Source organism: Anser brachyrhynchus (assembly GCF_964034855.1).
Source record: "Anser brachyrhynchus genome assembly, chromosome: 8".
Classification (NCBI taxonomy): Eukaryota; Metazoa; Chordata; class Aves; order Anseriformes; family Anatidae; genus Anser; species Anser brachyrhynchus.
In genome coordinates this window covers 27,563,089-27,578,814 of record NC_137702.1, presented here as the reverse complement: position 1 = coordinate 27,578,814, position 15,726 = coordinate 27,563,089, and the positions used below count along the sequence as shown (strand labels likewise).

The 15,726-nt window shown below is 36.3% G+C and overlaps 2 protein-coding genes across 13 annotated transcripts in view; one reads left to right on the top strand and one right to left on the bottom strand.

Moving 5' to 3' along the window:
• NTNG1 (netrin G1) overlaps positions 1 to 15,726 on the top strand; it is a 157,179-nt gene that overhangs the window by 139,511 nt on the left and 1,942 nt on the right. The window lies entirely within an intron of this gene.
• The window catches only part of LOC308199451 (uncharacterized protein), an 88,443-nt gene that overhangs the window by 70,815 nt on the left and 1,902 nt on the right, over positions 1 to 15,726 (bottom strand). Inside the window, exons 1-5 of one of the 2 annotated variants that reach the window (XR_013954655.1) lie at positions 8,793 to 10,327; positions 7,882 to 7,995; positions 5,612 to 5,740; positions 4,832 to 4,915; positions 98 to 3,204 (exon numbers count right to left, since the gene is read on the bottom strand). Coding sequence is in view for 1 of the 2 variants with exons in the window: in XM_080603632.1 (XP_080459758.1) it covers positions 3,125 to 3,207; positions 4,832 to 4,841 (93 nt within the window). In the remaining variant the exon portion in view is untranslated. Of the gene's footprint in view, positions 1 to 97; positions 3,208 to 4,831; positions 4,916 to 5,611; positions 5,741 to 7,881; positions 7,996 to 8,792; positions 10,328 to 13,281; positions 13,435 to 15,726 lie in introns of those variants that run through there. The other variant, XM_080603632.1, reaches the window with a different exon arrangement.

Genomic DNA, 15,726 nt, shown 5'->3' with positions numbered 1-15,726 from the left:
CTGACCGATGCCCAGCCTATCCCCGAGCAGCCGGCCCCCCACCCCGGCCAGCCACCCCTATATATTGTTTAGCATGACCCCAGATGGTATGGAATACCCCTTTGGCCAGTTTGGGTCAGCTGTCCTGGCTCTGTCCCCTCCCAGCTCCTGCTGCACCCCCAGCCTGCTCGCTGGCAGGACAGAGCAAGAAGCCGAAAAGTCCTTGGCCTGGTGTAAACACTGCTCTGCAACAATTAAAACATCAGCATGTTATCAGCGCTCTTCTCATCCTAATCCAAAACATAGCACCCTACCAGCTGCTAGGAGGAAAAATTAACTCTGTCCTAACTGGAACCAGGACACATATTCACCTTGAAGTTAAACATGCAAGTAAATATTTTGACAAGGAACACGAGAATGATAAAATTAGAAACGAAAGCTTGGTCTCATAAACATCAGTCCAGCTTTTTAGTCACAACTCTTTAGTCAGAACTTCTTAGACTATTCCTCTTTACTGCAGATGATTTAGTCAAGCTGTTCATACGAATAAGAACCTTGAAAGTGAATGAAGTTTTGCAGGATTTACCCAATATGTATTTAGACGGGGCTGATAGCCCCTACACAAGTACTGTGATGTTCTGTAAAATGTTAATGGTATTACTCCTTTCAATCTCTTTCATCACTGCAATTTTGAAGCACGATTTTGTTGATTTCAAACTGCTCTTCTCTCACACTGGACTACATCTAATGGCAAAATCATTTAAAAAGACTTTTAATGGGAGCGGAGTCAAGCCCACTGTAATTATGTTGGCTTCTAAAGAGAATAATTAAATTGTTAATAAAACTTTTACCTATAATCATCAAGTGAGAAGAGAAAGCTGTGACAGTGCTGGAAGTTTAAAGATTTCTACAGAGAATAGGAATGAGTATGATCATAATTCAGATGCCGGTAATTAACATATGTAGAAAGTCTATCAACTTGGCAAATTACATTAAAGGGGCCGTGTTCGTTCATATGACGATTAAAGCATTACGCCCAAAACTATTTTGTGTTTTTTACAACTGCAGCTAACAAGTACTTCTTTATATGCTATTTTCTTCCTTTTTTTTTTCTTTCTAACAACTATGTCTTTTTGTTCAGATAGAAGTGGAAAGCTACATAAAAACAACTGCGCTGATGCCATTGGCTGAATCTAAAGGCAATATATTGATTTGTACTTGTCTTTGCCCATTACTTTACCAATTCCATTCCCTTTCTAGAGTTAGTGGAGTAACTTTGCAAATCTTTCATGCTTTTTAGACATACACAGATAGCATGTGTTTTCCAGATGTAGAAAGAAAAGTATAAGAAAATATGTCTGCTGATAAACCAAAATATTGCTCCAGCTTATGAACCCAGTGGTGGAGCTGTGTACTGAGTATCTCTGAATTGCTGAACAGAAAGCCATCATTATCTTTCTAGGACTCTTAGCTGCTAGCCCCATTTCTAACTGTAGTTCATACTTAAATTTAAAGGCTTTTCCAATGGACCCCAAAATCTATTCTTGCACTTCAAAACTGCTAGGCCACTTTTACCCATATACACTAACCATTTTCAGCTCCCATACACACTGACAGGCGTGGGAGCAACCAACATCTCCAGTATTCTCTGTACAGAAATAGCTGTCTATTGCAGACAATTTAGTTGGGTGTCCTGTTAATGAGATGCTTCACCATTGAGCTCTGAATATTATACATACTTTAAATGGGAAATGAACTTCCCTTTAAAGTGAGAATATCTTGAAATAGGACTCCTACTTTGAAGAGTTGAAAATTTCATTTCCAAAGAGAGTAAAGAGTTTCACCACATGTAGCTCTTTCTTTCAAGAACTGAAGCTGCATTTTGATAGTGAGGCAATAAGCACTGACTAGAATCCAGAAAGAACAAGTTACTCTCACAAGGTTCAGAAAACTGGCTTACTTCCTACTGATTTCAAGAACAGGAAAATCCCACAATAAGATTTAAACTGGGGCCATTAGTGCAAGGAAATTCATATTGAGGGCAAACATAGCATCCTTAAATCAGCCCCATTGTGTCGACATTATGCAGCAAACTGCAGCTCTCTGCAAGAAGACTTCAGTTCTCAGAAAAAAAAATCATTCCATGTATCTTTACAGACAGATTACAAAATTGCATTGCAATGGAAATGTCTTTAAAAAGAGCCAGGTGTTTTGAAATGACTCAAATTACATACGCACACATGCCAGTTGGTACACTGGGAAGACATCATGAAACACAGGCATGTACACAGCATAATTTCTGCAAGGGTTTGGAAATTTGGATCCAGATTTACACCACCTATCAGAGTAAAGCCATATAGTGCTATAATTTTTGTGCAATGACCTGCTAGTTCATGCAAAACCCTTACTGATTTAAAACACAAATTAAAAGATGCTTAGAGAAGCGCACTCTGTTTTTATCTTTTCTTTTATTCAGTGGCACTATGACGACTTAACGATGCTGCAGCCCACGCCTGCTCTGCAGCATTAGAAGACCTTGACTGTGTTGCATATAGAAAACACTGAGCCAGCCAAGATGTGTTGTGCACCTCCCTCACCTTCTCCCACCCATCCTGGCTTTGGCCCAAATACCTCTCTTCCAGTTCCAGCCCCTTCCTTTCAGCATTCATCTTTCTTTGAGTCTAGCAGATACTCATTCCATAGCTTTCTTGCAGTCTTCAGAAAGCCATCATCCCACTCAGATCTGCCATGTTACCACTTAAAAAACGCTGTCTCACACAGGCAACATAAAACCTCTGCATTTCACACTCCACTCATGCGCTTACTTCACTGTGCCTGTCTTTCAAACCTGATCAGGAAACCGTGCTGGAGTCTCTCCTGCCCCAAGACCATATATCTATGCAAAGGTTGGCATTACCTGTGACATGATGGCTAGCTGTGCTTGCCACGTACCTCCATGGAGCAGGAGGGAACTCAGTGTTCAGCCTCAGTGTTTGATCCTTCATAAGAGTCCCGGCATAGAGCAGTCCTACAAAAAGTCATCCTACCTGGAATTACAGCCTTTTCTCATCTTCCAACATCATGTGTATGCATGCATCCATCACCTGGGACTCTACAAAGGCATGCCATAAACACTGGTTCTCACCATAAGAGGGGGGTGTAATACAGTTCTGGAGGAGATTTGTGAGCAGAGGAGGCAGATTTCCATTGCAGTCCTTGCCAAATCTGCTGAAAGAGAAGGATGAACATGTGATAGGAGCTATGGGCATGAGAGGATGGCTTGGGACACAGGACAAGACTGGACTGGAGGAGATAAACTTGTCAGGAAATACAGCTTCATTATCCAAATAGTATTTAGCAGAACTCTTCCTTTTCTCTAAAAGTCCCTCAAGGAAAAATACTCAGACTCTTTTAAATAATCTACATTTTAGAAGTACATTTTCATTGTGTGTAACTCTTCCTTAAGGTGAGCGTATGAGTTAGTAACATTGTTATATGCACAACATGAGAAAGAAGACTAAGTTCTTGGCTGTTCAGTCTCACATACGAGTGGAAGACTTGTTGAGTAAAGCAGTTATTCCTTTTCAACATGAAGCTTGAATGTATTGATACAATATATGTATCGAAATATGTAACACTGATTATAAAGCAACTTATTTTACCTGTGTCCAGAATAATGGAGTCTCCTATTATTTTTCAATTCTAGCCTAGTAAACTAAATAATAGCACAATAAACTAGCACATTCTAGCACAATAAACTAAAAAATGGAGAAAATTTTAAATACAATAAAGCAATTGCTTCTAAGTGAAATCATACTTTGCAGTTCTCTGTTCCTTGAGGATCTCAGGTTATTTCAGTCTTCACTAATAATTAAATTCTAACTCATTTGTGCATCAAAAGTTATACAAGAACTTTCCCCTCTGTTAAGCACAGAAGTAAAGAGTTTTTACAGTTACAGAATTTTAACTCAAAACTTTTTTATGTGTGAATTATCTTAACATTTTGTCATAGTAAGCACTATCAATACACATGTTTAAACACACTATCTTTAGTTCATTTGAGCATATAATGAACTTTTCTGACATTAACTAAACATATATGCATTGAGTGCTCTCTTTCCAAGTCTAAGCCAGGCCTGTTGTTACTCAGATGTTTTCTAAACTGTAGTGAAACTCTGTAGTTGATAAAAAAAGAGATTGGTGCCATTGTTTAAATATTGCAATAACTTATTAATAACAGCCTGCATAATAATATTGTGAAAAATATATAGATCAGCCTGTCTGTTTTATCAATCAATCTGTCAAAATGAACTGTGCATTTTAACTGTGTAGTTACCAAAACATCACTTTTGGAAAGACAAATAAATAACAGGGGCCTTTGAAATTTTAAAAGGCAGTATAATCAAAGACAGTTATTTTGTAGTGTGCTTTAGTACAGGAGTCCTTTGGACTTCACATTAAATGATGTGATAATGTAAGTCATTTAAGAAAAATAAAAGGTGTTTTCAACAACACTAGCTAAGCTGATCACGTTGTTTACACCTGCACAGCATATTGCAGAAAAACTAGTGTGCCTGAAAAGGACTGTCTTGGAATGCAAATGTCTATTATCCATGCTTTCCCGTCTAGTGGCTGCTCTGTCATGAAGATAAATGCACACTGATACCTAGAGCAAGTCTGTGTGTAACAATAAATATTGTTGATGAAAACTATCATGAAGCAGCTAATAGTTTTAATTATTTGATGCATTAATTTATTAGTTCTCATTTCTGCTGAGTGCTACATGCCAGCTGTTTAAGCCAGTGAAAAGAGTAGGAAAGTAAATCATTACACCAATTAAAATCCCACTTACAGGACAGCATATTATCATCCAGTATATTTCAGAAGGAAATTATGACGTAAGAATCTGCCTGTTCAGTCTCATTTTTCAATTTCACTGCAATTAAAAAAAAAAAATGAATAACATAAGATTTTTTTAAATGCCAAGATAAAGCACAGGAGACAAAAAAAAGGATTTGCAAATCTTTACCATGTTTCTGATATATGAATATGAAGTTTCTAAAGCTCTGACCAGTCAGATTAAAAGAAGGTACATACATGACATCAGTATTTCTAACTAAGAATATTTAAACATCTTATGCAATTGCACATGCCACTTGTAAATGGAATAGATTGCATATTCCTTTTTTAACTTGATAGCTTGTAAGCATTTCTCAACCTGAAACTCTCCAAATTCCCTTGGAAATAGTAAACAACTCTGTTGTTGCATTTATCTAAAAAACAGTGCAATGTAGTAAACAGAACTGGAATTCACAGGACCTATGTTTTTACCCTTCTTTTGTTAGCACAGGCAAATCATTTGGCTTTCCTTGGCATCAACCTCTCCATTGTTCACTGGCAGTAATAACTCTTACTCATTCTGAAGAGCTTTGTGAGACCTACGGGGCCATGTTTTTATCCCCATTCCAGAGCTATCTCAACAAAAGCACTCTGAAGCCTTTCATCTACATTCAACACAGTATGTCAACGTAGATGCAGATTATCTCCTGATAATTGTTGCTTTAACAAATATATATATATATATTATCCCTCAAATTTCCTATGTTTTGTAAGAACTTTATAAATGTTTTACCTTTACATTGTAACTAATCGTCACATAAACTCTGAATGTTCATCTGCTGAGAGATCCTAGGCCATTTACGTTGCACACTTGTGTTTTGATCTTCTATAGTAGGATATTTTGCTTGTGTCTTAAATGCCTCTGTTTTGAAAAATACATTTAAGAGGAACATATAGCAATCATAAATATAAACTTGGCTTTATTCTTACCTATGGTCACCATAACATAGCTGATAAATCACACTTAATACAGAACTATTTATTTATCTATCAATTACCTCAGAGCTTCCTTTCCCTTTAATATTTACATATGCATCCCATGTTAATATCTTTGTTATTTATGACAGTGTAATTTAAAATTATTGATGTTTCCATTACAAACTCTATTTTATGTAGTTTACTTCATCATAACGTATCTTTCCATTAGATTGTTACTAATTTTTCAAAATGCTCTATGCAATTGCCTTTATTCCAAAGAAGTAAAAATAAGAAAGTTGAAACAGATTATAGATGACAAAAAACTTTAGAATAGCAGTATTTAAAATTTAATTTAGCGTTTATATAACACCTCTTTTGTGTAAAAAATGCATAAATTCAACTAGATTATTTAAAAAGAAAAAACACCCACTGAAATGCAAAATTATTATTTTTATCTCAAAGAATTTTCCTACACCATTTTTCCCATATGCTGCAAGTGGCATAAAAAAAAATAGGAAGAACCAACCTTATTGCATCTGAGTGATACTAACCTCATTAATAAAAACGTAGTTGTCAAAACAAAAAACAGGATATGCACATGCACCCATCTATCATATACTTGGGAAGCAAAAAAAAAAAAAACTATGAGAGAATACAACAAAAATACTATCATTAAATGACATAATCTTATAATTTAATATTAAACTTCTTACCAAGGAACACTGAAAGCATTTTAAGTTTTGTCTACTAAGAACATCAGGATCCAAGGCCATGCAGCTGTTTTGAGGAATACCAATACAAGTATGTATCTTCAGATAAGTACTATTGGGGAATTCATGTCATTATTAGAAAAAGCCACCAACTTTGTCTTTCTTTCTCTATTCTTCCATTAAAAAAATAGGAAAATAATTATTAGAATACTCGTCTCCTAAAACATTAGGAAATATTTTAAGTTGTGATTGTCTTCTCTGATTTTACTGCCAAAAAGGATTAAGTGTGTAGGGACATTCCATGGGTTTTGAAAGCCTTCAATCCAGCATTCTCTGCGATGGACAGCAGGAAGAGAAGCTTTTGCCTTTGTAAGCAAATTAGAGTTCTGTTTGTGTTCAAAACATTCTTGCAAGTCAAAAACCCTAGCGAGTAAACCTGAGGAATATTTATAATCACGTATTCGAATTGCTGACCTTTGGATGCTTCTGCCTTGGTTTGCTCTTCAGGCCGCCTTCTGCTTTTTTGTACTCTGTAGAAGTGATCCTTGTTGTATTTTAAGGAAATACTGTTGTTGTGTATGAAGCTGAAAATATACAGCAAAGCCATCCTGCTAGCTTTCCAGACAGGACTGAATTAATTGCCTGACTTAAGATGTCTGATGGCACTGCTCAGGTGCAGGGGAAGTGGGCAGCTCCACAATGCTGGAAAGCCAGAACTTGGGGAGACCAAGGAGGGAAGCTCCCCAGCATGAGGTCCTGCTGCAGTGCCTGAGCAAGGTGAGCAGAGCAGCTTCAGTGGCAGCAAGGCCACTGGCTGCAGGTTGCCAGACATGTCCCTTGTAGTGGGTTGGGTCTGGGATCATGCTGGGAAGTCAGACGTAACAGGCAGGGGCAGAATCAACCGGGAGCAGCTGAGCCTGCCAGGTCATGCAGATGAAGACCAAGGCAAGGGTCTGAGTTCAAATGCACTGGTGGGCAGAGGGCACTTGGGTGGAGGCCACAGGTAAAACTTTCCACAGCTCTTACTCACAACTTCGGAATTTCTATAGCAGTAGCCTTTAGTGTTTCTTGCATAGCAGCACTGTATCAGAGCAGATGTCAAACACAGGCAGGGGAGCCACAGAGAGCTTTCAGGTAAGAGGGTTGCAGGCTACCCAGGAAAGTCACAGCCTGTTGGCACACCAAAATACCTAACGGCCACTAGAGACCCACAGGCATATCCTGACCCAGCTGGTCTCCTGGCACCGTTCCCACAAGCTTGAAACTCTCATAGCTCTCACTACATATCTACCAGCCCTGTGCAAGCACCTGAAATAGCCTCTGGCACCTCTAATGGCAGTATCTGCATGTATTTGGAGAACCATATCCCACCTACCAGCTGTTCAGGGCCTTTTGATGACCAGTGCATCTTCTGTATCTGAGGGGTTATTGCACTTAGCCAATTTTTATTGATAGTGGTTATATCCAAACCCTGACCCTGCTGTTGGCACTAGAAAAAAAAAAAAAAAAAAAAGAAAAAAAAGTGGATTCTATTGCTTCTCTTCCCACTTAAGGAAAGAGAAGACAGATGGTTTAAGAATGTTCTAAGATAGAAATAATGGCACCACTGCTTACAACTTTTTAAGTGGAATATGAATGATAGGGGCATGTAGTGTCCCTGTTGAGTAACTAAAGTTATGCTGAAGCTTATTGCTCTCCTGAGATTATCTTAAAATATGGTGAGGGTCATACCAAGTCAGCGGTAGTCCTCCATTAGCAAAGCAATAAAAAGCATGAGGATTTTTTTCCCCCTTTGAGAATCATCCTCTTTTGGAGAAGTATAAAATCAAAACTATCTAAATCATACAACTGAAAGGTTAACTAACCATTTCCTAAAACCAAGGAAGATGGAGAGGTTTATCTCAACAGTAATTCTTATATGATGAAATCTGCATTTGTTTTCAGCCATTTTAACAAGCTATTTGGTGTTGTTTCAGACAAGGCTATTATGACTTCTCTATCATGCAAGAGTATGAAATCCAAAATTCATCTTTCTCCTCATCCTTTTGACAGATTTGATGCATTTCTTCTCAATATCTTTTATCACTTAAATCCAAGAATTTTAGATTAAAAATACAGATGGAAAATGAGAAAGCACAGACATAGCCTGTGAAATAGAGTAACTTTCTATCTCCGCTGTCTTTGTACCATGCTTAAAATTAAGTTTGTTCTGTAGAGGATTTTGCATTTTCCGTAGCAAAGCAATCAACTATGGTTACCCATGTGAATGCCAGGATAAATCAGTACCTATTTACAGGAGAGAGGAATCGCCATCCATTCTGTGGCTGTACACAGGAGACAGCTCTGAATAGAAGCTGCATCTTCTAAGTAGAAACTCTGAAGATGTTTCCTGCAATTTGATTAGAAATAGTTTTGTAGTGAAAATTGTGCACAGAGACCAGAAATTCCATGTAGAAAAACAATCCAAAAACTCTACCAGAAACTTTCAGCAAACACAGTTTCTTCATTACCCACCTATCATTCTCCTATGACTTAATAAAATGGGTTTTATTTTAAAAAGTGTCATTTCAATTGTGCCTCTAATTGGCATTTCTAAGACAATTCAAGATGGAGATGTCTTCCTTTAGAAACTATTCTCACTTGGTCAATGTTGATTTCCTTGTATTGTTTACAATTTAATTAAACACAACATTGTTTCAAATTTGCACCAGAGATCTTTGTATTAATGTCTGTCATTTTAAGACAATAATTGTGACACAGTAAGATATGCCTTAGGCTTGTACTTGTCTACGCTAATTTATTTTGTCTCAACTTCAGATTGCACCTTGGTGGATAAGTACAAACCATTTCTCTTCCCATGCTATCAAAGCGATTTGGCGGTGTCATAAGGTAGTTTTACTAATCCCACTGCAGCAAATGGTTAGTTAGTATCACTTTACAAAAATATATCATTATGGATATCTTTGGTTTAAAACAGCAATAGCTGTTTTTCATATCAGGTATCTCTGGTTCAGAAACAATAAGTCTGATCAACACTTTGACATATATTCATAGTAGCTCAACATTTAAAAACCATTTAGAAGTAAATGTAACTGGTAACAATAAAATAAAATAAAAACCAATAAATTCTAATAATAATCTAGTAGTAGACCTAATTGGCAGAAAAGTAGGGGGAGAAATCTTAGTGACAAAATCTTTAAGTAATTACTAGACACTGGTTATTCAAATTAGTAAGATGCTTAAGTTATACAAGTTTGAGGTTTTTGTCATGCAGTGTGCAACAGTAATTGTAACAGCAATTGTGAATATTTCAGAAGAAGCCTGACTACTTAAAATTTTCCCATGCCCTTATGCCCTCATTCCTAATATTTACTTTGTATGTGTGAAATCTCATTAGTGTCACTAGAGCTCCACATAGAAATCCTTGAAACATAACAATAGCAGAATTGAGGTCCTTTTATATTGCACAAAAACAACACTTAGGATTGTTTCCAAATAATGGGGAAAGTTGTTGTTGCTAACTTTGGCAGGCTGAAAATATTTTGATTGTGGTCACCTGTTCTGAAACCATTGGAAACAATTTTAAACCTCTGCATTTGAATGAGACTGTTTTGCATGCCCCAGCTTCATTAATGTCTATTTAACAAATACTAGGAAAATATTATTCATACCTTTCCTTGGTGACTGCGGAGGTTTTGTATTGCACATTTGCTATATGTATGCCTAGATGGCTGTACCCTTAGTAGGCATACACACAAACTTCCTTATTTGTTGCAATTTCTTTTATATTCTATGCTTGCTTGCTTTTTTTTTTTTTTTTGGGGGGGGGGGCAGGGGTTGGGGGGGGGAGTTGCTTTCATGGAATAGAATGGTTTTGTTTTAAACCATTTAAGTGATTACATTTTTACAAAATAATGCCAACTAGTTACAGAATTTTTATAACATTCATAGGAAGTAATTCTGTACTTGACAAGAAATCACTTGTGCTTGGCCTCAATTTACTGAACTTATGTAGCAAGATGAAATCTCCCAGTTTTTCCAGAGCATTTCAATTCAATGTGCTGTTCACAGATCTCTCTATATAGACAACCACTGCATATATTGAAACTTCCTATGAACGTAATTACCAAAAACATGGGTTCATTGTTCTGAAACAGTATTTGGTTAGCATGTGTGCTAAAAATCTATCCATAAATGAATTCATATAACATTCTTTGCTAGATAGGAAGCAGCAAGGAAACAGATGCATTAGAAAAAAATCAGCCAAAAATAATTTCTTTAGCCACTAGACCTGTGACCTGCATGCTTTCAAAGCTACTAACAATGGCTGGAATCCAAGGTCAAAAATTCTCATTATTTCAGTAGTGTCATTCATACAAACTACTGAGGAACAGTACGGAAATTTCACTGCAGCAGAAATAGGGCCAGAACTTGCTTCAGTCCTTTAGAATAGACCAAAATGGTGTGTAACATATTCAGAGCTGTCAACCCACCAAACTGTCCAAGGACTATAATACTCAGGATCTGGGAGACAAAAAAGAGATAAGGGAAGAAACAGTCGTGAGAGAGCGAGCTATAACAAATATTATCACAAAAAGACCACATGGAAGAAAAATAGCGATGGGAGAGATCATACAAAACTTTGCTTGAAATGAAAGGCTTAAGAATTCAAGAAAGAAAAAAAAAAAGGCCCTAATAAAAAGTTTGTTTTTATTTTTTCTGTGACTTCATTGTTAATGATCTTTCTGCTGTTTCCATAAATAATGAACATTTCAAAATCAACACAGATTTTGATGCGGAAAGGGAAAACCACCTCTCAGATCACAAAAAAAAAAAAAAAAGTAAAAGATATTTGGGTTTTGTTTGTTTGATTTTATAAGTTAATTGCCCATCCTTTCTCACGTTCATGTGGCTAACCCAGCTGAATAAGAAGCTTCTGTAGGCAAGCTGTACAAAAATGAAGGTAGTATGAAGAAAGGTACATGTATTTTCTCCCCTCTTGGATGGCCCTCAGGAAGGATAGGAGGCTAAAAGAAATTGGGTTTAAATCCAATATGATATTTCCTGTCTGAGCAGTAGACAGACCAAAAGCTCTTTGCATATTCTTTGAAGATGCCCAGACACAGTAGCCAGAAAGAACATAAGCCAATAGCACAGTGCTGTGTCTGAGGTGATCAAAAAGAACAAGACTTGCATTTGTGTTAATGTGTCTAGATTTCTGCTTCATAGCTAAAGCCACCCCTAATATAATCTCTATTTTTTTTCAAGAAGCTGCAAAAGTATTAAGGATGCGTTTTGGACAGACTCAGAAATTTCCATGTATTATTCAGGCTTGAACAGTTAAGAAGAAAGTAGACATTTGTCAAACATCTACACTACTCTCAATATAGTTCATTAAATACCTAATATAAATTCTGTGAAACACTCACATATCACTTACCCCTTGAACTGCTTGAGCTGGTTGAAAGACTAGATTTTTTTTTCCCCTTGTTTTCCTTTTATATTCCATTTACAAATTTAATGACAATGGAATTACAAACCAAATAGTTACTTGTGAATATTTTTGTATTTTGAAGCAAGGTATCGTTTGGTATTTAAAAAGGTCTTATCCTGTAAAAAGAGGCTTCAATATCTTAGTAATGATTACTTTTGAAAACACGCTTAAGTTTTAATTTAAAAATAATAACAATCTCTTACTAATTGCAAGCACTTGTTAGTTTACAGGCATTTTCCCCCCGGAAGAGAAAAGCTTCAAATGGCTACCCATCTTTACACATAGCTTTTTTCTTTCTCATTTGTATAGTGTTTTTAAAGATCCCATAATCAAACTACAGCTTAGATCATAAATTGATTATTTATGAAAAAAATAAAATTTTCCTTTATTTTACATTAAATATTTCACTTCCCACAGTAGCACTAGAAGATCTGGAGACTGTGCTCAGAAATACCCCTCAAAAAACCTATGAAACTCTCCACAACAAGTCAGATGTCTGTTTTGTTCCTTAAATAATCGATTTGATGCATTGTCTTCTAATTCATGAAGATCTGCCAGCAAACTCACAGCTAGTTTAGCCACACAAGTCTTAGGAGTCAAGTATGACTAATTCAAAATTAGTTTTTATTTTCATTGTTTCTTCAGTGTTTCATTCTTTGATCAGAATTTGATACCTGACACCTTTCCGATTACAAAAAAAATAGAAAAAATGGATTGTCCAAGCATAGTTTTGGACACCAAATGCTGAACATGAATAATGAAGATGTAGGTCTTCTGTGATTCACAGCTGGTTATCAGAGTCCTGCCAATAACATGAAGAGCAGGAGGATGGCAGAGCTGACCTTTGTTCCTAGCTATGCTCACAATGTAGTAGTTCAAAGAAAAAAAAAAAAGACAATTCACTCCTGCCTATAAAAAGCAACCTAGGCATCTTTACACTAGAATGCAGTTCAAAATACATCGGTTAATCCTCTTGCCTAAACAGGCAACAGACAGCAATTCTTTCACAGTTAATTCAGAGGCACTAAGCAGATGATGCAAATGCTCCCTTTCTACTTGCATTTATTTTGATATGCTGAAAAAAGGGCTTTTCTTTAATTGTTAACTTTTAATAGCCAATGACAGAGCTAAGGCAAAGCTAGTTCGACATCTCTCTGCAGTGGAGGCAGTATTTCACTGTTCGGTGTATAAGAGTAGGCCAGAGTAAAGTAGGTAGAAGGCAGAAAGGGTGCAATGGGCAGGAAACCCTACCAGGCATGTGCTGGACTCCACCAGTCCTACCTGCACGCTCCAGCATGAGTTACAACAGTTGTCCTTGGACTTCAACACAGAGCAAGGGGTCTCCAACTTCCTGGCCCTCCTGGCCCCATTCAGCAGCTGTCTTCTCAGAGTAAAACAGAGAAGCCACTTCTAAAATGTGTTATAATATGTATCCTAGCAAAATAACACATTAACATCAGAAACATTACTAATTTTCAAAACACCAATCAATATACTTGCCTTTCTTATGTCTTGGCAGAATGTTGACTAGTTTTCTTTAAGGAATAAATTTTGTTCTAAACTTCAGTGAAAACACTCCAGTGAACACACATTTCTATGTTGCTGATGTGCTACACTCATTAGCTACAGCAAATCCAAATCCAAACTGAAAAAACTTAATAATGGTTAGCTAACAATTAGTTAATATTTAAATTTTAAAAGTCATCCTTGCCATGCCCTCTGAAAGTTGGGAATGGTATTAGAGTTGGTCAGAATAAAATTAAAACAAAAGTGACAAAAAATAAAGGGATTTCATTTCACAACTGTTTTACTTCCAAATCACCACAATTGCTATCTACATAATACATACATGTGTGTACGTGTGTGGGTGCAAAAGAAACACAGGATTAAACTAAGGGAAAAAAAGCTTTGATAACACCAAATTAACAATTCAATAATTTCCAGCTGCAAGTACTTTGCTAAGAATATTAAACTCTACTGTATTTACTTTTCTGCATTTCTGTGGGCAAAAACAGTACACAAGAAATACTGGAGAGAAGCTTTTGATCCATCCCTTAAGTACCTTAAAGAAAAACTTGAAGTAAGAAATAAACAGTCTGATTTAAAACTTCAGTATCTGTAACATTATATCCAAAATTTTGTATACAACGATAACTAGAGGCATTTGATAGCAGCCTGCATCAGTGTGTCAGACAGCACCGTCACCCATATCCAGCAATCTGTAACAACATAATCAGCATCTGGGTTGACGTCCTCCTAAAATAACAGGCTATCGTTGTCAATATAAGTTTAAAAATGGTACAGCTATTGGAAAACAAATTTGTGTTACTAAATACTTGGAAAATTTGGGACAATATATTCAGGGCCAAACATGAAGTGAAATATCTCATCTGCTGTTTAAAAAGTAGTACTTAATTCACTATTGATTTCCACCCAATTATTCGAGGCAAACAGTCAGTATTGATGGGACACATATTTCACCATTTTCATTGCCTGAATTGTAGGAAGCATCCCAGCAATGAGTAGTCCAGAACAAATAGGTACAGTGGCGGTACCATCTGGCAAATTGTTTTGATTTTACATTTGATATGGCTAAATATATACAATATGAATAATAAGGTCAGCTTTAATTATCTGTTATAACTGAGGCTATGTAACTCAAATATTGACTTAAAATCCACTTCATTTTTTCAGCCTGTTGCCATTATACTTTTCTGGGCTGTTAAGCTCACCACATTTATTTGGTTGTGATTTACTGTTCCTTGTGCATAATAAAGACTTTGTTATAGTGAATATACAGAACATCAAATTCAGATGTATGGATGCCACCCATGTATTGTCTGTTGCACCTTAATATTCAAGTTTTGATGTCACAGTTCATAAACTGGACAACTCCAACTCCAGAGCACTTAGTATGGAGCTTTGATTACTGAAGTTATCACTAAAAAAAAGGTATTCAGTTGTTCTCTCTCAAGTACATCTGTGTAACACACTGCATTAGTATTTGGCCCACTTGGATGCATAACATTAGAAAGCAGTTGTCAGAGCCCTTCCAAAATGAGAAAATGTCTTTTCTGAAAGCAAGCCAGGACAGATAAGATTGCCAGTAACATTCTTGGTACACAAAATTGTATAGATTTATGTAGACCTCTGTCTCTTAAGGACATAGGCTGTTTGGATTTTAGTTTTCATAATATTTGGGTTGGTTTTAAGAACAAGTTAACACTTATAAAACTGTACTTTTTGTAGAACTAAATAGCAATATGTTTAAAGTAAAAGGAAGAATATTTTCTCCTATTCTGAATTAATAAGGTTATTTCCAGGCTAATATTTGTATAAACAGCATATAATGTTAAGTTTATCTCAACCAAACCATTCCTTAATTCCTTAAGGGAAAATTTTTACTGTTACATCCTGCCTAAACAGTAGGTGCAAAATATTTATTAAAATCACCACTCCCATGTAAGACAGAGCTGTAAGCTAGCACATATTCTACTAGTGTTTTTCTCTGGAATAAAACACAGATTGACACGTTCAAGTAGTACGTTCCTCTTGTTTTTATATAGTTACCGAGTGAAATATTTTGACTGATATTTAGTAGTTAAAAAATAAAAAGCTGCCAAATTTTCATATACAAAGTGTGATGCAACTCTCTAAAACCACTGCTTGTGTTACTTTCTCTCAATTCTTTTGTCAAATCTGATTTCTGAAGTTGTTATATCAGGC